The 19,795-nt window shown below is 40.4% G+C and overlaps 1 protein-coding gene across 11 annotated transcripts in view; it reads right to left on the bottom strand.

The window, feature by feature from the left end:
- The window catches only part of CCDC25 (coiled-coil domain containing 25), a 69,573-nt gene that overhangs the window by 40,080 nt on the left and 9,698 nt on the right, over window positions 1–19,795 (bottom strand). For 8 of the 11 annotated variants that reach the window (XR_013960878.1, XM_080673806.1, XM_080673803.1 and 5 more), the window contains 3 exons: window positions 16,764–16,803; window positions 11,987–12,038; window positions 5,181–5,256 (listed from right to left, as the gene is read on the bottom strand). Coding sequence is in view for 10 of the 11 variants with exons in the window: in XM_080673803.1 (XP_080529929.1) it covers window positions 5,181–5,256; window positions 11,987–12,038; window positions 16,764–16,803 (168 nt within the window). In the remaining variant the exon portion in view is untranslated. The remainder of the gene's footprint in view (window positions 1–5,180; window positions 5,257–11,986; window positions 12,039–16,763; window positions 16,804–19,795) is intronic. The other 3 variants (XM_080673800.1, XM_080673808.1, XM_080673801.1) reach the window with 2 other exon arrangements.

Here is a 19,795-nt window from a genome sequence, read left to right as displayed (position 1 = left end):
CAAAATTATGACAGTAGAAAGCAGGGTCCATGGGTTTGCTTTAGGGACTTCTGAGACTCCCTAAAATTGAATGCAAAACTTACTCTATATGGTTTTTAAAGAGACAAGGTCCAAACAGATTTGCTCAGATTCTCAGAGGAGTCCTTGATCCAATAAAAGATAAGCAGCAAGATAAAGCAAAAAGCCATGGCCTGGGATTCAAGAGACCTGCACTCTATCCTGGCCCTATAACAAACCAGCTGTGCCACCTTGGGAAGTCCGCACAGCTCTCGGAATCTCATTGAAACCTGAGGTCACTGGACTAGTGTAGTAACATTTTTGTTTTTGTTTCTTTTAGCAGTGGAACCTCTTTTACCAAAGAAACATATCAAAGTAATTAAAGCAGAGATGCTCTGGATGAAAGAGACGCCAGGTTCCCTCCTGTTTATTCCTCCTCCGCCCTTACCACCTCTACCTCACGTTTCCCCTCTACGCCAACAGCCTTAGGCAGCTCAAAGAACCACAGGTTAGCCCTAGCTGGTTTGGCTCAGTGGACAGAGCATCGGTCCTCAGACTGAAGGATCGGGATCCGATGCTGGTCAGTGGCATGTACCCCAGTTGCAGGCTCAATCCTGGTTGGGATGCATGTGGGAGGCAACCAATCGATGTGTTTCTTTCACATCGATGTTTCTCTCTATCTCTCCCCCTCCCATTCACTCTTTCTAAAAAATCAATGGAAAAATATCCTTGGGTGAGGATTAACAACAACAACAAAAATTATCAGTTCAATCGTTGGTCCAACACTCTTAAAGGCCCTTCAAAATTAGATGGCAATATATTTCAGTTTATTAAATCACCATGTACATTGGAGAAATCTGTGACCACCACCTTACTTTGCTTATGAAGTATTACTGCCTGAAAATTTGTAATGCAATCCTATTCAAGAGGAAGCACCAGACCAATCTAAATCATGGGATATTCTACAACTGGTCCCCACTCTAAAAGTATTAGTGCCCTAAAAGACAAAGAAGTGTCTCTAGATGAAACGAGACTAGAGAGACATGACAAGTAAATATAACACATGATCCTGGATTAGAAAAAATGCCAAGAAGGGACAGTAGTGGAACACTAGGAAAACTTATAGACAGACGGTATATGAGATAACAGTATTTGATCCATGCTAAATTTTCTTAATTGATCACTGTAATACATTCACTTAAGAAAATGTCCTTATTCTGAGGACATAAATGACAGGTTATGATGCCACCAATTTCCTTCCATATTATTCAAATAAGAAAGTTAATCATAAGTGTGTCACAGAGAGAAAGCAAATAAATATGGAAAAATTGTTGAACCTAGGTGAAGAGTATATGAGAGCTGTATTTTTCTTGCAACTTTTCAGTAGGTCGGAGGTTTTTTTCAAAATAAAGTTTTAAAAAACTCCAATGAGCAAGGGGGATACAAACATGGATTAGACAATGGATTCTGCCTTCCAAGACTAAAAGAGGGCAGATATGTACATAAATAACTTCAATTAAAAGTAGAACTCATCGAATATCGGAAAGGGACAGGTAAGTGGTATGATGGTAGAAAGGGCCGTGGTCACTCAAAGCTGGAGGAAGGGAAAGGCTCCATGAAAGAGGTTAGTATAGCTCAGTGGGTAAGACAGAAGACTTAAAGTCAGAGTGTCTGACTTCAAATGCAGTCTCTACGTCTGATACTTTGGGTAAGTTCCTTTAATTCTCTTTCTGCTCTGCAGCCCCATCTATAAAATGACAATAATAATATCTAACTCAGTATGGCTGATAAATAAAATAATCTGTAAAGTTTTTACCACCGTGCCAGGCATATCATTAACACTCAATGTTAGCTATTACTACAACTACTATATGGACCTTGAACCTCAGCTTGGATGTGGACTTGTGATGGCTGACGAGGACAAAATTGAAAGCAGAGGGAATGATAAAATCATGTGCCACATAACATTTCAGTTAACAACAAACTGCATATGATGACTGTCCCATAAGATCATCATGGAGTTGAAAATGTCCTACTGACTAGTGATGTATGAATGGCATCTAGAAGAAGACACTCAAGGGGTTCATCCACGACTGCCAAGGATGAGGAGTTTGCAAAAATCAACAAGGCTGTGGTTGAGATGGCAATCAACTTTTACCTGAGTGTGGATAGGACAATTGAGGAGCTCCTAGATGTGGTTCCTAAGGAATTGATTAATGAGGAGTTATTGGAACTGAACAGGAACACATAGCTGAAGAAGAGGCAAGAGATCAGGAAACTTCAGGATAAGGAAAAAAAGAATCCGCAAGAAATTTCACAGTGGAGGAGATTTTAGCAGAAGCTTTTGCAGACCTCAACAAGATCCTTAAAAAGTTAGAAAACATGGACCCCCCACCCCCGACCAAAAGGTTTTCATTAATAGAGAAGAATATTTATGGTGCATTATTTGCTTGCAAGCCAATCTGATGGGAAACAAAACAAAACCAAGGAAAACACCAGGGACCTATTTCTGAAGAGTGACACCTCCTCAAGAGCCTCAGGCAGCTCCTTCAGGAGGTGTCCCAGGAAGAGGCATTGTTATCTCAGGAGATGACAGCTCCATGCGTGTTATTGCCCCTGAAGACCTTCCGGTGGGACAGGACGTGGCGGAAGACAGTGATATTGATGATCCTGACCCTGTGGAGCCTAGGATCACGTGTATATTAGTGTCTTCATTTTTAACAAAAAAGTTTAAAAAGAAAAATAGAAATTTTTAATAAATTATAAATAGAAAAAAGCTTATAGATTAAGGTTATAAAGAAAATATTTTTGTACAACTGTACAAATGTGTGTTGTAAGCTCTTACTACAAAGAGTCAAAAAGTTAAAAATTTTTAACATTTATAAAGTTAAAAAGTTACAGTAAGCTAAGGCTACACTGAAGAAAGAAAAATATTTTTAAATAAAAGTAGGGTAGCCTAAGTATATAGTATTTATAAAAGCTACAATAGTATACAGGAATATTCTAGGCCTTCACTCACCACTAGGCCTTCACATTCACTCACTCAATGATTCACTCAGAGCAACTTCCAGTCCTGAAAGTTACATTCATGGTAAGCGCCCCATACAGGTGTACCATTTTTCATCTTTTATACCACATTTTTAATTGTACCTTTCCTATGTTTAGACACACAGATACTTATGATTGTGCTACAGTATTTACTACATGAACATGTTGTACAGATTTGTAGCCTAGCAGCAATAGGCTACATGTATAGTAGGCTATAATATCTAGGTTTACATAAGTCCAGTGTATTATGTTTGTACAATGACAAAATTGCCTAATGATGCATTTCTCAGAACACATGTCCATCATTAAATGACACATAACTGTATAAGCAAATGTAGAAAAATAGCAAATACTTGGTTTGGCTAGAGTGTGAAATATGTGAGGGGAAAAGGGATTATGTAGTCAGATCAAAGATGCTTAATGCCAGCTTAAGAAGTCTGGATTTAATTGTATAGATAAGGTGAGGGTGTCATGAAGTATCTAAGCTTTTAGAAAGTTTAATCTGGCAAGAGAGTATAAGATGAATATAAAACAGGCTGACCAGACTCTATGAATACAAACAAGTTTAACCCCAAGTCCCTGGATTCTGAGTGCTGAAGGTGGTCAACCACGGAGGAAAATATTTTAACTACTCAGTGACACAAATGGAGAGTACTTAGCAAAGCTCACAGCAAAAAAAATCTCCTTCACTCTTCAGCATCCTCTGCTATTGACTCACAAGAGTGAAGCTCTTAGTTAGGCCCAGCTCCTTTTTCTACTAAGTGAGCTGTCGCTGTGCAAGGCTGAAGAGGAGAGAAGAATTCTGTGTCATGACTCTTATCTATTTCTGTTTTCTCTAAAACTAGTAATCTATAGAGATTAAGAAAAAAGAGGCTGGGCCAAGAATAAAGAGTCCAAAGCTCTTTTAATAAAGTCACATCTGCCAGCCGGGGGCATGGAAATGGGACAAGAATACGTGAAAGGGGTTGCAACAAACAAAAAAAGAGAATGTAAGTTTTAGTTTGTATTATTTTTTTATGTCAATAAAATAGACAAGCACCAAGCCCAGTATTACAGGCCCTACCTGAAACATTTATCACCAATTCTCAACTCTCTCTGCACATTAGAATCACCTGGAGAGCATACCAAGATACTCACAGATTGCCCCAGGCCAATTAAATAAGATTCTTTGGGGGATAAAAAACTGATTTGATACCTTCACAATTTACAGGGAGAACAAAATAAGGGGAGAAGGTAAGAAGGGAAAGCAGGAGTGATTTGGAGACTTGAGTTCTAGTATCTAATGGCAAATAGTGGAAATAAAGACATCAAGCAACATAAAAATAAAGCCGTGAGAGACATTTCTTGCTTAGCTATTAACATATGCTGATTTCTGAAAGTCTCTCTACACAATCTTAAAGGTAGGCAAGTACAGACAACTTACTATTCAAGGTAAGAAAAACAAGCCTGGCCAGCATGGCTCAGTGGTTGAGTGTAGACCTATGAACCAGGAGGTCACAGTTCGATTCCCAGTCAGGGGACATGCCCCGGGTGTGGGCTCGATCCCCAGTGGGGGGCGTGCAGGAGGCAGCTGATCAATGATTCTATCTCATCATTGATGTTTCTCTCTCTCCCTCTCCTTTCCTCTCTGAATTTAATTTTTTTTTTTAAATATATCTAAAGAAAAGAAAAACAAGGTAAAAGAATTGAGATAGGGTCATAAACATTAGAGGGGAGGGGAGATTACTTTTTAGTTCTTTGATAGGTAGCAGAAATGCCATCTTAAAGAACAAAACAGGGCAAAGGCATATTACATGGCAGTCCTTTCACTCAAGCCAAAGTCAGGAATATTTTATCTAAAATGTAATCCGTTTCTTGCCAAGACCGGTTTGGCCCAGTGGATAGAGCGTCAGCCTGCGGACTGAAAGGTCCCAGGTTCGATTCCGGTCAAGGGCATGTACCTTGGTTGTGGGCACATCCCCAGTAGGAGGTGTGCAGGAGGCAGCTGATCGATGTTTCTCTCTCATCAATGTTTCTAGCTCTCTATTTCTCTTCCTCTCTGTAAAAAATTAATAAAAAAATACATTTAAAATGTAATCCGTTTCAGACACAGGGAAATCATTGCTAATTCTGAAAGCACTTTGAGGAAAACTGACCTTGAATGCTATTGGCCTTCACAAGATGGGCACAGTCCATCAATACTTCCTTGGGAATGTCTTCTATGTTCTCCCCCTAAAACACAAAAATATCCAAATGGTTGACTACGTTGTTACTAATGGATACTGGAGCACTCACTGGGCTCTGATGACTTACCAGGAACAATTTTATTAAAAGCAGCGGCTCTTCAACTGTATTTCAGAACATTGAAAACTGAAGCCTGTTACAGGAATGTTTATTTAAACTGAGAGAAGGTAGCGATATAGAAAGTACTGATACATGATAAATAAAAAATACAAACACAGGGTATGAAAGAAAACTACCAAAATATTAACTATGTCTGAGTAATTTCTCTCTTTCTTCTTCTCATTCTTACTTCTAGAAACGTTGTGGGGAAATGGTGTCTATTTTTGACAACTGGATGTCTTCTTAGCTGAGGTCCCTACAATGTTCCTCTCAAAGAGACATCTTATAGTTTTGGATCTCAAACATCTAGTAGGTCATCTAACCTCAGCCTTAATCAGGAAGCAACCTCTTTGGTGTGTTAAATAAAACCACTCACTATAAGGAAGAAATAATATGGATTCTATTCTCTACAGATAATGTATCAAAGTCAAAGCTGAATAAGCAAAGCCATTTCAGAAGAAGAAAAATATTTCAGAGGCAAGAGCAAATGGAAATCAGCCCAGTACTGACTCCTAGTAGGCATGGGATTACAGAAGCAGTTCTGTCTGGGACTGAAATGTTCTACCTACATAAATACTTGAGATAAATTAAGTGTATTCTATTATGTTTCTACACATTTTCTTTATATTCAATGTTTTAAACGGGAATCTATCAAATATATAAATTTTGACACAAAACCGAGTGATTTAAGTGTGTCACTACTTTAGTGATGTATCTCATCCTGTGCAATTCCCTGACCACACAGAGGATTCTGAATTTAACATCTTGATTACACAATGTCATCATTATGGATATCAACCATTATACCAGGCCAGTGGTCGGCAAACTGCGGCTCGCAAGCCACAGTTTGCTGCTCTGTTGATTAATGAGTTTGCTGACCACTGTACTAGGCTATAATATAGTGACAGTGATGCCTTCAGGGGCTTCTACAGTACACAGGAGCTGATGGACCCTGTGCTAAATAAATAAAAATGAAAATAAAAACAATAGCTATCAGTTTCTGAGTACCCACCACATGCCAGGTATTATGTAGTCATACAAAATGGATAGTATTACCCTCATTTTACCAATGAAGAAAATGAAGCTTAGTGAGGTTAAGTGGGCCAAAGTCCCACATATCTAGTTTAGTGACAGAACTGAGAGATAAACCTAGAACTAGAACAATGCTCTAAGAATTGGCCTAGAATATGGTGCTTATGGAGTTCTTGTGGAAACATTAGTTTCTTGGCCTTGATCTCAGGCTATATCCTTGATGTCAGGATATTTCCCTTCTTACTACCTGTGGCTGTCACTATTCCTGGAGCAATCTCCCCTTCTGTTTTGCAACTTCTAATATAATATGAGCAGAAAAACAAACCTCACTCAACTTAGCATTATTCATAAGGTACTCTCAAGATGTAAAGATCAGAATTTTAACTGTGGGCTTTGTGCCATCTATGTTAATATGATAAGAAACCTCTAGATAAGTGAGATTTTTTTATGGATTTCTAAAAATAAAAGAAGTCTAGGAAAGAGCACAGCTGAATATCTATGATCTTCAAGGTTTGGGTTGAATTCAGTAAAATAAATAAATAAATAAATAAATAAATAAATAAATAACTCCTACAGTGCTTAGCATGTGCCAGGCATTATTCTAAGTGCTTCAGATAGACAAGCTCATTTAATCTTCACAATCCTATCTATACTAATAAAAGGGTAATATGCTAATTAGACCGGGAGACAGGACATCTTCCTACCATCCTACTTCCTTCCAGACAAAGCCATGGTGGTGGGAGCCAAGGCAGAGGCGGTTAGGGGCGATCAGGCCAGTAGGGGAGGGCAGTTGGAGGCCATGAGGCTGGCAGGGGAGGGCAGTTGGGGGCCATGAGGCCGGCAGGGGAGGGCAGTTGGGGGGCCATGAAACCGTCTGGGGAGGGCAGTTGGGGGCCATGAGGCTGGCAGGGGAGCGGTTAGGCAGCGATCAAGCTGATAGACAGGCAAGTGGTTAGGAGCCAGCAGTCCCGGATTGCGAGAGGGATGTCCGACTGCTGGTTTAGGCCCCATCTCGTATGGGGCCTAAACCAGCAGTCGGACATCCCCCAAGGGGTCCTGGGTTGGAGAGGGTGCAGGCCAGGCTGAGGGACCACCCCCCTGTGCATGAATTTCATGCACCGGGCCTCTAGTCCCATATAATAAAAGGGTAATATGCAAATAGACCAAACAGCGAAACGACCGGTTGCTATGACACACACTGACCACCAGGGGGCAGACGCTCAATGCAGGAGCTGCCCCCTGGTGGTCAGTGTGTTCCCACAGGGGGAGCGCTGCTCAGCCAGAAGCCCAGAAGCCAGGTTCACTGCTAGCGAGCACAGAAATGGTGATGGGAGCCTCTCCCACCTCCACGGCAGCGCTAAGAATGTCCGACTGCCTAAGCCAGCCGTGGGCAGACTACGGCCCACGGGCCGGATCCGGCCCATTCGGCTGTTCTATCCGGCCCACGGAGTCGTAAGAGCCGAGGGTTCTCTTGCTCTCCCCTCTGCTCCTTCACCAGCAGCAGTGTTAACATGGCAACATCGGGAAACACGGCCGCAGCTCCTTCTTCTGAGTGGGTGGATTTATATCCGCCCATTCAGTAGAAGGAACAACCTCTCAATCTTCCAGAGGCTCCTTGTAATGCCCGTGGATGCGTCTCCCAAGATCACCCTGGGAATGCGTAGACACGTTATCGTGGTGATGTAGGGAGACACGCCCCTGGAGAGCACAGTATCAGAGCCTTTCTGAGGTAAGATTAAGAGCTCTACTCAAACACAATTTTTTCCTGTTCCCACATTCTGTACATCACAATGACTTGTTAATAAAACAACAAAGACTTTCAGCTTTTAGGGCTTGTATCCACTGCAGTTTTTTTTCCCACTGCGGACGCGCGCAGCAGGGAAAAAGACACACAGAGGACATGTCACACTAGCCATGCTGTGGCTGCATTTTTTTGCTGATACGGATGCGGTATCAGTAACGCTACCGTGGCCACTAACACATTTACTGTTTACACATTTTGTTCTTTTCTATTTGTTTTAGTTTTAAATTATTTTATTATATTTAAGTTTAATTTGAAAGGCTTTTGTACCTTTCCTTTGTTAGGCAATTTTATTTTGCCTTTGCCATCTTCAATATAAGGTATGTTATTGTGCTATGATTCCTCCATTTTTTGAAGTTTCAAATTATAATAATTAGTGTTTACATTCTTCTTGTTAAGATGTTTGAAATGAATAAAACTATTGAAATAAAAAAAAAAACAGACCGTACCCTTTTATGCAATGATGTTTACTTTGAATTTATATTAGTTCACACAAACACTCCATCCATGCTTTTGTTCCGGGCCTCCGGTCCAGTTTAAGAACCCATTGTGGCCCTCGAGTCAAAAAGTTTGCCCACCCCTGGCCTAAGCCATCAGTTGGACATCCCCTGAGGGTTTCTGGACTGAGACAGGGCACAGGCCGGGCTGAGGGACCCCCCCACACTCAACCAAGTGCACAAATCTCGTGCACCAGGCTCTAGTGACCCAATAAAATAGGTTGTTCGCTCCCTTTTACAGATGATGAAATGAGCACAGTTAAATAATTTGTTCAGAGTCACAGCAAGCAGCAGAGATAGGATTCAAACCTAGAGTCCGAGCTTGGAACCACTTAGTCCTATTGCATCTCCAACACTTACTTAGTACCTACTAGGTACAAAGGTCTATGTCATTTACTGCAGGAGATCAACCAGGTAAGAGTTTCTGAAAGAGCACATATTTTTATTGAGCACAATATGTGCTTCTAAACAAAAATAACGTTAAAACTTCTATTCAAACAAGTAAAAACTGGTGGTAATGCAAACTTGGGATAACCACCATTATTTCCATTTTTGAACACAGCAGAACCCAAGGAAAAACTTTCATGTGAACCAAAAGGAAACTTGGTAACACCACACTCTATTTTTTTCTAAACTTAAAATAGTTCCAAAATGGCAAGAAGTGGCCTAGGAAAATTCAGAATTTTGTTCCAGCACAGAGTTCACAATCTTCCTCTTTTCCTTTACAATAAATACAGTTTTCAAAAACAGCAGTATAAGTAAAGATGGGGTACAATGTTTAACCTTGCTAGCAAGTTAAGAAATGAATATTATAACCATAATGAAATAGCATCATGTATTTGGTTGCTTTTTAAGTTACAAAATTCCCAAAAGTGTTGGGAAAACCTGTATTTATGTGATAGCATTTTAAATTAGCACAATACTTTCAGAGCGCAATCTGACATAAAAGGAGTTACCAAACTATTTATATCTTTGACCCAATAATTCTATTTCTGATAATTACTCTAAAAAATAATTCAAAAGGAAAAACAAAAAGCAGTTCATAAAAAATATTTCTTGCCCTGGCCAGTGTGGCTCAGTTGGTTGGAGTGTCCTCCCATACAATCAATGAAAGGTGGCGCATTCGATTCCCCTTCAGGGCACATACCCAGGTTGTGGGTTCAATCCCCATCAGAGCATGTACAAGAGGCAATCGATTGATGTTTCTCTCACATCGATGTTTCTCTCCCTCTTGCCTTTCCTCTCTCTCTTGTTGGAGAGTCATAATGCTGAAAACTGTAAACAATTTAAATTTGACATAGAAGCTTTCATATTAATTGTGGCATACTGCCAACTCAAAGCAGTCAGTAAAAAAAAAAAAAAAATGAAAATAACACAGCAACATGAAAAAGTTTATAGACTGTCACTTTAAAAGTAATACAATAGCCCTAGCCTGTTTGGCTCAGCGGAAAGAGCATCAGCCTGGGGACTCAAGGGTCCCAGGTTTGACTGCGATCAAGGGCATCTACTTAGGTGGCAGGTTTGATCACCAGCTCTGGTTGGGGCGTGTACAAAGGCAAACAATAGATGTGTCTCTCTCACATCAATGTTTCTCTCTATCTCTCTCCCTTCCACTCTCTCTGAAAACCAATGGAAAAATATCCTCAGGTGAGAATTAAAAAAAAATCAAAAAAACCCCACAAAAACTTTAAAGCAGCGGTCGCTAGCCAGTGGTCTGTGGACCACTCGTAGTCTGTGAGGTCCGAAAGGATGGCGACCGCTGCTTTAAAGTCCTTACAATAACAACTTAAAAGAAAAAAAAAAAGAGTAATACAACCAACCAGGCAATGCCAGGATGGAAGGTCGACTGAGACAAAAGAATCTAATTGTATTACAAGCTTATGACACAACATCACTGAAGGGGATTGGGGGGTGGGGGAAGGAGCTTATAAGTAACTTTGGAAAACTGTTTTGACTAGACACTGTAAGTCAAAAAACCAAAGACAACTGCACATAAACACTGTACTTTAGTTGATATTGTTGTTTCATATGGGAATATGGGTTAACAAATCTGAAACCATTTACACATATATTGAAGTTAAATAAATAAGCAAATAAAAGTGGATGGTGGGAGCTAGGTTTCTCACTGTCTGAGAAGGATCTTACAGATAACCAAGGAGGAAAAGCTAGAATGGTCCGTATAGTAATGGATTGAACAGAGACAATGGTATGAGCTCCTATTTAGCTAAATGTGGACACAGGTAGAGATACAGAAACAATTGTTCATGAGTATATACATAAATTAGTATAAATACATATATTTCCTAGCTCTGTCAAGTGAGAGGGCCTTTCTGCTATTCTTCCCTCCAAACCCATAACTCCAGTCTATTTGTGACAAAAACATCAGATAAACCCAATATAAAATACTTGACCAATACTTCTCAAACTGCCAAGGTCAGGAAAATAGGGAAAGACTGAGAAACTGTCACAGACCAAAGACGAGGCAGACATGACAACTAAATGCACTGTGGGACCCTGGATTGGATCCTGGAACAGAAAGAGAACATTAATGGAAAAATGAGGAAATCAAACAGAGTCTGTATTTTAGTTAATAATAATGTACCATTGTTGGTTTCTAAGTTCTAACAAATCTACTGTGGTAGTGTACGATCTAACATTGAGGGAAACTGGGTGTGTGGTATCTTGGAACTCTGCACACTCTTTGTAAATCTAAAATCATTCCAAAATAAAACATTTTAAAGAGCAATACATATAACAAGTATATATACACCCTATGACTCAACTATATAAAATGCAACATATGGATGTAAAGACAAATTGGAAAAATAGTGGTTTTATGTTGCTAGGGAACATTCACTTTTTCCTTTAGTACTATAATGGTGCTTTAAACCCCCAAAGCTCCTGATAACTGGGAACAGCTGCCCTTGGTGATGCAGGAAAATCACAAGCCTGAGAAAAAAGAAGCATAGCGTGATCGCCAATGAAGAAGATAGGAAGCCCAGTAGTGTTAACGGAAATGAAAGGGAGAAAAAGCAGAGGTGACAGAGAACACATCTGAACTGACAGAATAAAGCAGTACTTCTAGCTGGGAAATAGTACTCAAAGTCACCGGAATTTCCCTTAGTGATTCTCTGTGTCAGGGGAAGACATTTCTTTATTTGCTAATTTTCACACTTTTGCACATACTTATTACTTTAAGCAATTTAACTGCATAAAAAAAGGATAGAGGACAAGATATGATGCTCATCACTAAAGAAAAAGTCATGAATCCATGTTTAAATCCAATTACCTTATGTAATCGAAGGTATACATGAGCCGAAGAGAGTTTGTCCACATGAAACCTACAAAGAATGAAAACCACTTTTAGCAAGACGTACAAGACAACCATCTCCTTGGGCCACCTGCATTTAAAGCATTCCAATCCAGAAAGTATAAACTCAGTGCCTACCCCATGCTAAGCATCACGGGGAGTATAAAACAGTCACTGCCTCCACAGGGCTCACCATCAACTGGGAGAGATAAGATAAACTTTATGCAAAGTTCTACAGCTGTGTGAGACTAAGTGTCAAGATGAGTACTAGAAACAATAAATGTTACATGCCGTGATGGGTGCTATTTCAAGTGAGAAAATGCTATCAGTGACAAAAGGCTTCACTGGCAAACTGAGATTTGGTAGGTCTCTGACTGAAGCACAGGACTTAGAGGAAGTAGGGCAAGGAATTTCAGTTAAGAAGAGAAGAGAATAAAAGCAGTCAGCAAGACTCCAATGCTGCAAGCCTGGGGAGACTTGTAGGACCAATGACAGAAACACCTTACAGTAGGAGAGGGCACCAATTTAGAGTAAAAGATGAAGAGTTTGGTTTGGTACATCCTGAGTTTCAAGCGATGGCAAAACAATCCAAAGAGAATGTCAAGCAGAGCTGCAAGAGTCAGGTGAGGAATGAAGATAGTAAACAGACACATCATAAAATGAGACAGTCCAATAATTCACCCAGCCTTATATCTGCAATGGCACTACTACCAGTATACGTCTCCTAGGAGAGCATGGTGATTGCCCTTTATGACACTGTCCTAAAAAAATTCCAAATGCTCTCCCACCTCAATGTCCTCAATTTATCTTTCATTACGGCTCTATCATCCACCAATTTAATTAAATATTTTAAAATATACTTTCTTTTTCACCTGCTTGAACATTTTGGGAAGTTTTTCATATTTACAATTCACCAAATGAAGTTGACTTTCTCTCTTCCAGCACCCAGAGATGTCCCAGAATCCTAGCATCACATGATAACACAAGATTGTCACTCTGTGATTCTGTTAACTTTAGTCATCTCTTCCTTAGTCCTTGCCTTTCCAGACTGAAGAATGTACAATAAACCCTAAGGAGGCACCATTACATACCATCAAATACTTCTCTAGACATTTTCTTAGCATTAATGTATTTTTTCACAAGTGAAATGTTCACACAGTGTGATTCTATATAAAGGTTAAGATTATGCTGTTTCTAATGTCCTCTTTAAAGAGGTTAAGCATCTTGCTAGTCCCTTTGGATACAGAAAAATATTACACATTTTGGCAGCCTATGACAAAGCTAGATTTTATTCTTAACCATTACTGATAGCAAGAAGTGAGTATAAATAATGTCTTGATTTTTTTTCCAACTGGTTCATTAACTCATTTGCATTTCCATGTAAAAGATTCCTACAGATTATCATCTCCAGTTTGGCATTCCCCGCCTCTCTGAAAAATTTGTGTGTGTGTGCCCAAATCTAGAAATTACATATCCCTTTACCCCCTTTCAGGATCTTAGGAAAACACCCCATTAATAAGCAAGCTCAATTGAGGAGTAACTTCTCCCATTCCAACTTGTTTTAAACCATTTCTCTATTTACAACTCCCCTATATACCCATAATAGCTCAATTGTATTCTGATTTTCCTTAAAGGCCCCTGATGTAAGATTTGACTAATGAAATACACAAACAATTCAATGTCTGTCTAATGGATTCATACATAGTCAAAGTACTAAAACACACATAGGAATATCACTGCTGGTATACACCACTTTCAGGCAAATAAGTACACTTCTACCTAAAGGGCAGGCGATGTATAAAAGCATGGGTCTTGCCCTAGCTGGTTTGGCTTAGTGGACAGAGCATTGGCCTGCAAAATGAAAGGTCCCGGGTTCGATTCCTGTCAAGGGCACATGCCCGGGTTGCAGGCTCAATCCCCAGTGGGGGGCATGCAGAAAGCAGCCAATCAATGATTCTCTCTCATCAATGATGTTTCTATCTCTCCCTCTTCCTTCCTCTCCAAAATCAATAAAAAATATATTTAAAAAGATATATAAATAAAAAAATAAACGCATAGGTCTTTGGTTGAAATGTAAAAAAAAACAAAAAAACAAAAAAACAACACACACACACCAAAAATCCAGCTCTGTATTAAACTATCTTGAGTTTCTTTAAAAAAAAAAAAACCTTTCCAAACCTCCCCAAATGCTTATTGAACGTGTAAATTCTGCCTACTAGTTCCCTCTTGTTTTCTTTCTCTCCCTGCTTAATCACTAGGCAGAGACTACAAATCTCAATAAGTGAGAATCAATGATCTGAGGATGAAGAGATGCAGGGCCCCAGAAGCGGGGTTAACTCCTTCAAGTGGGATCTCTGGAAATATTACTCCCTAATATTTCCAGAGATCTAACATACACTAACACACTATTTCTATTTTTCTTTGTTTAAAGATTAATTTAGTTCTATTCTCATTTATTCCTATGAAAATCCTTTGCTTAAAGGTACACCTCAGAAGGTTTCCTGGTATATACTTGATGTTGACATTCAGAGGTACTAGTAAAGCCTCAGAGTGAGGCCGTGAACCAGGAAAACCTGCCCTGGAGTATAGATCACTGCATCCTTTTTAGCAGGCCCAGGAATGTCTCCAGGATTGACAGACATTAAATTTATAGTTCTTCCAGCTCACAGCAGACCTCAAATAGCTTCTGAAAGTAAGTCTATCACTTTCAACAATAGTCATTAATCTCAAGACTATTAAAAAGTGTCAAAAAGGGTAAAGGGTGTCCAGGTATCAGCAGACACCAGTTTGGCTCAGTAGTATTCTGGGAGACAGTCAATGTTAACAAAATGGGAAACCCAAGTTATAATACATGGGGTGTATGTTGTAAATGAAAAATTTATTTTCCACTTTTCAAATTCTTTCTTAAATGTCAGGTAAAAGGCTGTGGCAAATTACTCCCATGATGCATCTGAATATAAGCAAACATTTCTGCCTCAAACCTGGCATGTTAAAAATTTACAAAAGGGCCCTAGCAGGTTTGGCTTAGTGGATAGAGCGTTGACCTGTGGACTGAAGGGTCCTGGGTTCGATTCGGTCAAGACCATATGCTCGGGTTGTGGGCTCAATCTCCAGTAGGGGGCGTGCAGGAGGCAGCCAACCAATGATTTTCTCTCATCATTGACGTTTCTATCTCTCTCTCCCTCTCCCTTCCTCTCTGAAATCAATAAAAAAATTTTTTAAAAATTTACAAAAGGTAACTACATAACAGGTGCAGCCATTCTTATCCCCCTTGACAGAGTCTGGAAATCTTTGGGCTTTAAGGACAACTGAAACAATCCAGCTGGGGGTGATGGGTGCTCAAAATGGAGATAACCAGAATGCAATTATTGTGAAAAAATGCCCAGTGGAGATCATTTCTACACAGGCAGAGAGCTAGTCAATTAGGAAGTCAACAAACAGTTATTGAACCTATGTGCCAGGTCTTATGCTAGATACTGGGAATCCAGTAGTTAACAAAGCAGATCACTGTCTTCATGGGGCTTACAATCAAGGGTCCTAGGAAGGTAGGCAGCACCCAGCCCAGAAGCCCTCAGCAGTGCAAACTGTCCACCTAAGGTAAGGGAGTACCAAGTATTGTCTACCTCGATGACATATTTGAGTTCAGAAGACGGGCCATTGTGCTGGGACAGGGGGCAGATAAAGACTTTAAAATTCCTCAGGTTTCTAGTGCTTCTTGGTTCCTGGCATGTAGACTTTAGAGAAGGCAGACAGACAGGAAAGCATTTCCACTGGGGTCATGAATCAGCCCCTTCATAAAGGGGCAGGAGTGGAGGCACCCTTCAGCTGTGCCTACAGACAGGTCTGAGGATAGAAAAAGTAAGCGAACTGAGTCTAGAGGTAGCTTCAGTTAGTTTCTGTAATATTTTTCCTACTAAATGTTCAATGCTGTATACCTTACTGAAAACTCTTTTAAAAAGTGGCAGCCTTAACTCTGTCACTGTAGGGAATTAAGTGAAGGACCTGGGCCCACTTGGAGAAAAGAGATCCAGAGAGAACCACAGCCACAGCTTGAGGGAAGAAAGAAGTGACCTGCAGCCAAGATAGCAGCTTAGCAGGACAGAGAAGTTGTGATTTAGAACTACAGCTAACCAGAGGCCAGCAATAACCAGAGCAGATCTATTCAGTTTCTCGTAGCCTTAGTTTCCTTATCTGAAAAATGGGCGTATCAGTAACTATTTCACAGGGTTGATTGAAACTAAATGTATTAATAGAAGTAAACATTTAACAGTATTTGGCATATAGTTAAATGCTCAATTATGTTCATTACTGGAAGCCCAGCACGTGGTCCCACCCAACCACGTGCACCTTGCAGAGCTCACAGCCCTGCCCACCCACACCTGCGTCAAGCCCCCCCCTCCCCCCCCCCCCCCCCCCCGGCAGCCGCACACTCAACCTCCTGATGACCAGTCTTTGATCGTTCTGCCATGATGGCGTCACAACCATGGGGTTTTTATGATAGAGATTACTATCATTAAAGTAATAGGATCCATGAGCTTATCTTCGGGGAGAGCATTTGGTAGGGGTGTTAGGAGCTGTGGAGACCATATCCCACTCTATAGGTAGAATAAGGCTCTAGGAGAGAGACATCACAAGGGTCAGAATGAGTGGTGGAAGCAGAAGATGGAAACGTTTTAATCATAGGAGTAAGGTGGCTGGCCAGGTCTAAGAAAGTAAATAATGATCCACTGAAAGCAGAACCCAAATTGTTACTTACCAAATATCTTCAGGCCAGCCATACTTTATTAGATCCTCATCTACAGGGAGATACAAGAGAACAAGGAAAAGGTAATAAACCGTCAAATGAAGATATGCCAGTTTATAGATAACTAGAGGCCTGGTGCACAAAATTCGTGCCTGGAGGGGGGGAGGGCGGGGGGCCCCTTAGCCCGGCCTGCACCCTCTCCAATCCGGGGCCCTCGGGGGATGTCCGACTGCCATTTGCAGTCCGGGACTGCTGGCTCCTAACCACTCGCCTGCCTGCCTGCCTGATTGCCCCTAACCACCTTTGCCTGCCTGCCTGATCATCCCTAAATGCTCCGATGATCTTAGGCAGCCCTGCTAGCGGTTCGTGATCCACAGGTTGAGAACCGCTGCTGTAGAGCCTAAGACCATCGGAAAACACAGATATTTACATTACGATTCATAACAGTAGCAAAATTACAGTTATGAAGTAGCAACGAAAATAATTTTATGGTTGGGGGTCACCACAACATGAGGAACTGTATTAAAGGGTCGCGGCATTAAAAAGGTTGAGAACCACTGTGCTAAAGGTAGATTTAGCCAGCAACAAAAGCATTCTCTCCTTTGTTGCCTGAGAGATGCTTTTTATCATGCTGAGGTATTATGAAAGGGTTGTCAGGTCGAAAACTGAAATTTTGGTCAACAACCAAGGTTTGATTGTAAAAACGCTTTTGCTAAAATTTTAAAACCAATGGATTAAATTTTACTTTTTTTTTTTTTAAATATATTTTATTGATATTTTACAGAGAGGAAGGGAGAGGGATAGAGAGCTAGAAACATCGATGAGAGAGAAACATCGATCAGCTGCCTCCTGCACACCCCCCACTGGGGATGTGCCCGCAACCAAGGTACATGCCCCTGACCGGAATCGAACCTGGGACCCTTCAGTCCACAGGCCGACGCTCTATCCACTGAGCCAAACCGGTTTCGGCAAATTTTACTTCTTTTTTTAAAAAAACTTCCCAATTATAAAATTGCAGAAAATGAAGGAATAAATCAAACACCCGAAGTATAAAAAAGAAAATAAAATTCATCTCAATTCTGGCATGTGGAAATAAAATAGAAGAAATAGCTAAATGTTAAAAGTAAGGTCTCTCTCGCCCAGCCAGTATGGCTCAATTGGTTAGAGTATACAACAAAGTTGAAGGTTCCATCCCCAGTCAGGACACATACCAGAATCAACCAATGAATGTAATAACAACTTAATTCTATCATATGGATAAACTTACTATTGTTGACATTTGGATTGCTTCAATAAATATCTACCTAATAAAAGAGTAACATGCTAATTGACCGTACCTTCGCGATGCCCACCAGCCAATCAGGAGTATGCAAATTAACCTAACAAAGATGGCCGGTTAATTTGCATATGTGGGTGCTGAGCGGCCAGGGGCGGGGTGGAACATTTGCATTGTTGCCATGGCGACAACGCAGGTGTTCCGCACCACCTCAGCCAGCTCCAGGACTCTGGGCAGCATGGGAAGGCGGAAAGGCGGCTCCAGCCAGAGCGAAGGTGGTGCCAGCAGCCAGGGGAAGGAAGGCCCATTCTTGCATGAATCTTCATGCATCAGGCCTCTAGTTTTAAAATAAATATGTCCATATACCTGATTATTTCCTTAAGGTGTATTTCTAAAAGGAAAGGATTCAAAATTTATGCACATTTTTAAGTCCAATAATATATATATATATATATATATATATATATATATATATATCACCACAGAAAGATTATATCCATATAAAACAGAGTGGGGCAAAAGTAGGTTTATAGTTCTGAGTATGCAAAACAGTTTGTTCTTGTGTTTATTAATTATTGTATTATTTTCTATATGAAAAACTGTAAATCTGCTTTTGCCCAACCTTGTACTTCTAATAGTTATGAATAATTAGTAACTAATTGTGTTTAATACAGACACATTAAAGTATTAGACACAAATTTAAAAATTCTAAGATAAACAAAATAATATATAATTTAATATGTATCCAAGAGCCCTAGCCGGTTTGGCTCAGTGGACAGAGTGTCAGCCTGTGGACTGAAGGTTCCCCGGTTCAATTCTGGTTAAGGGCACACGCTCGGGTTGGGGGCTCAATCCCCAGTGGGGGGCATGCAGGAGGCAGCCGATCAATGATTCTCTCTCATCATTGATGTTTCTATCTCTTTCTCCCTCTTCCTTCCTCTCTGAAATCTATAAAAAAGTTTTTTAAAATGTACCCAAAAAAGTATTATCTATTTAACTTCAATGGGGTATTTCTTTCCCAGAAAAGCAAAAGGATGATAAACCTTGTATGAGGGTACTCTTAGCAACTGCAGGCACCATGAGTTCTTTGAAAGGCCATCTACTAGCTTAAGTGGGAAGCTGAGCAAATAGCCAACAGGTAATGAAAAAATAAAGGGAAATCTAAAAACCTTTTCCTTAGGCAATGTTTGGCTCCCTGGTGACACCTACTGGCTTAAAAAAGGAATACACCTGAAAGCTGTTCAGTGAAAGTAAAAAATTCAATTAAAAAATGCATTTATAATCCATCCAGCCCTTAGTCTGAAGTCATCAAAGCTATTAGAAATTAAGCGTGATGTGCTAGGAGCACTAGGATAGGGTGCTTTAAAAATGTTATACCTTTCTGCCCTATCCTGTGTGGCTCAGTTGGTTGGGCATTGTTAGATTCTGGGTTAGGGCCCAGGCCCAGGTTTCAGCCTGATCCCTGGTGGGGGTGGGGGTGGGGAGGTGGCATGCAGGAGGTAGCCAATCAATGTTTCTAGCTCACATCAATGTTTCTTTCTCCCTCCCTCTCTCTCAAAAAAAAAAAAAAAATCAATAAAAAAATTCAAAATAATGAAAAAATTCTTATAAGAAATGTGACCCTATGCTTCCACTGCTTTTCTGTGCTGCAACTTCATACACACACACACACACACACACACACACACACACACACACAGAAGTTACACCTTTCTTACAAAGCGGACTACGAAAGTTGATGCCTCCAAATGACTCCAAGACTTTGTTG

Source organism: Plecotus auritus, assembly GCF_963455305.1.
Source record: "Plecotus auritus genome assembly, chromosome: 6".
In the NCBI taxonomy this organism is placed as follows: domain Eukaryota; kingdom Metazoa; phylum Chordata; class Mammalia; order Chiroptera; family Vespertilionidae; genus Plecotus; species Plecotus auritus.
Note: the sequence above shows the minus strand (reverse complement) of the source record. Positions and strands in the feature narration are given on the sequence as shown.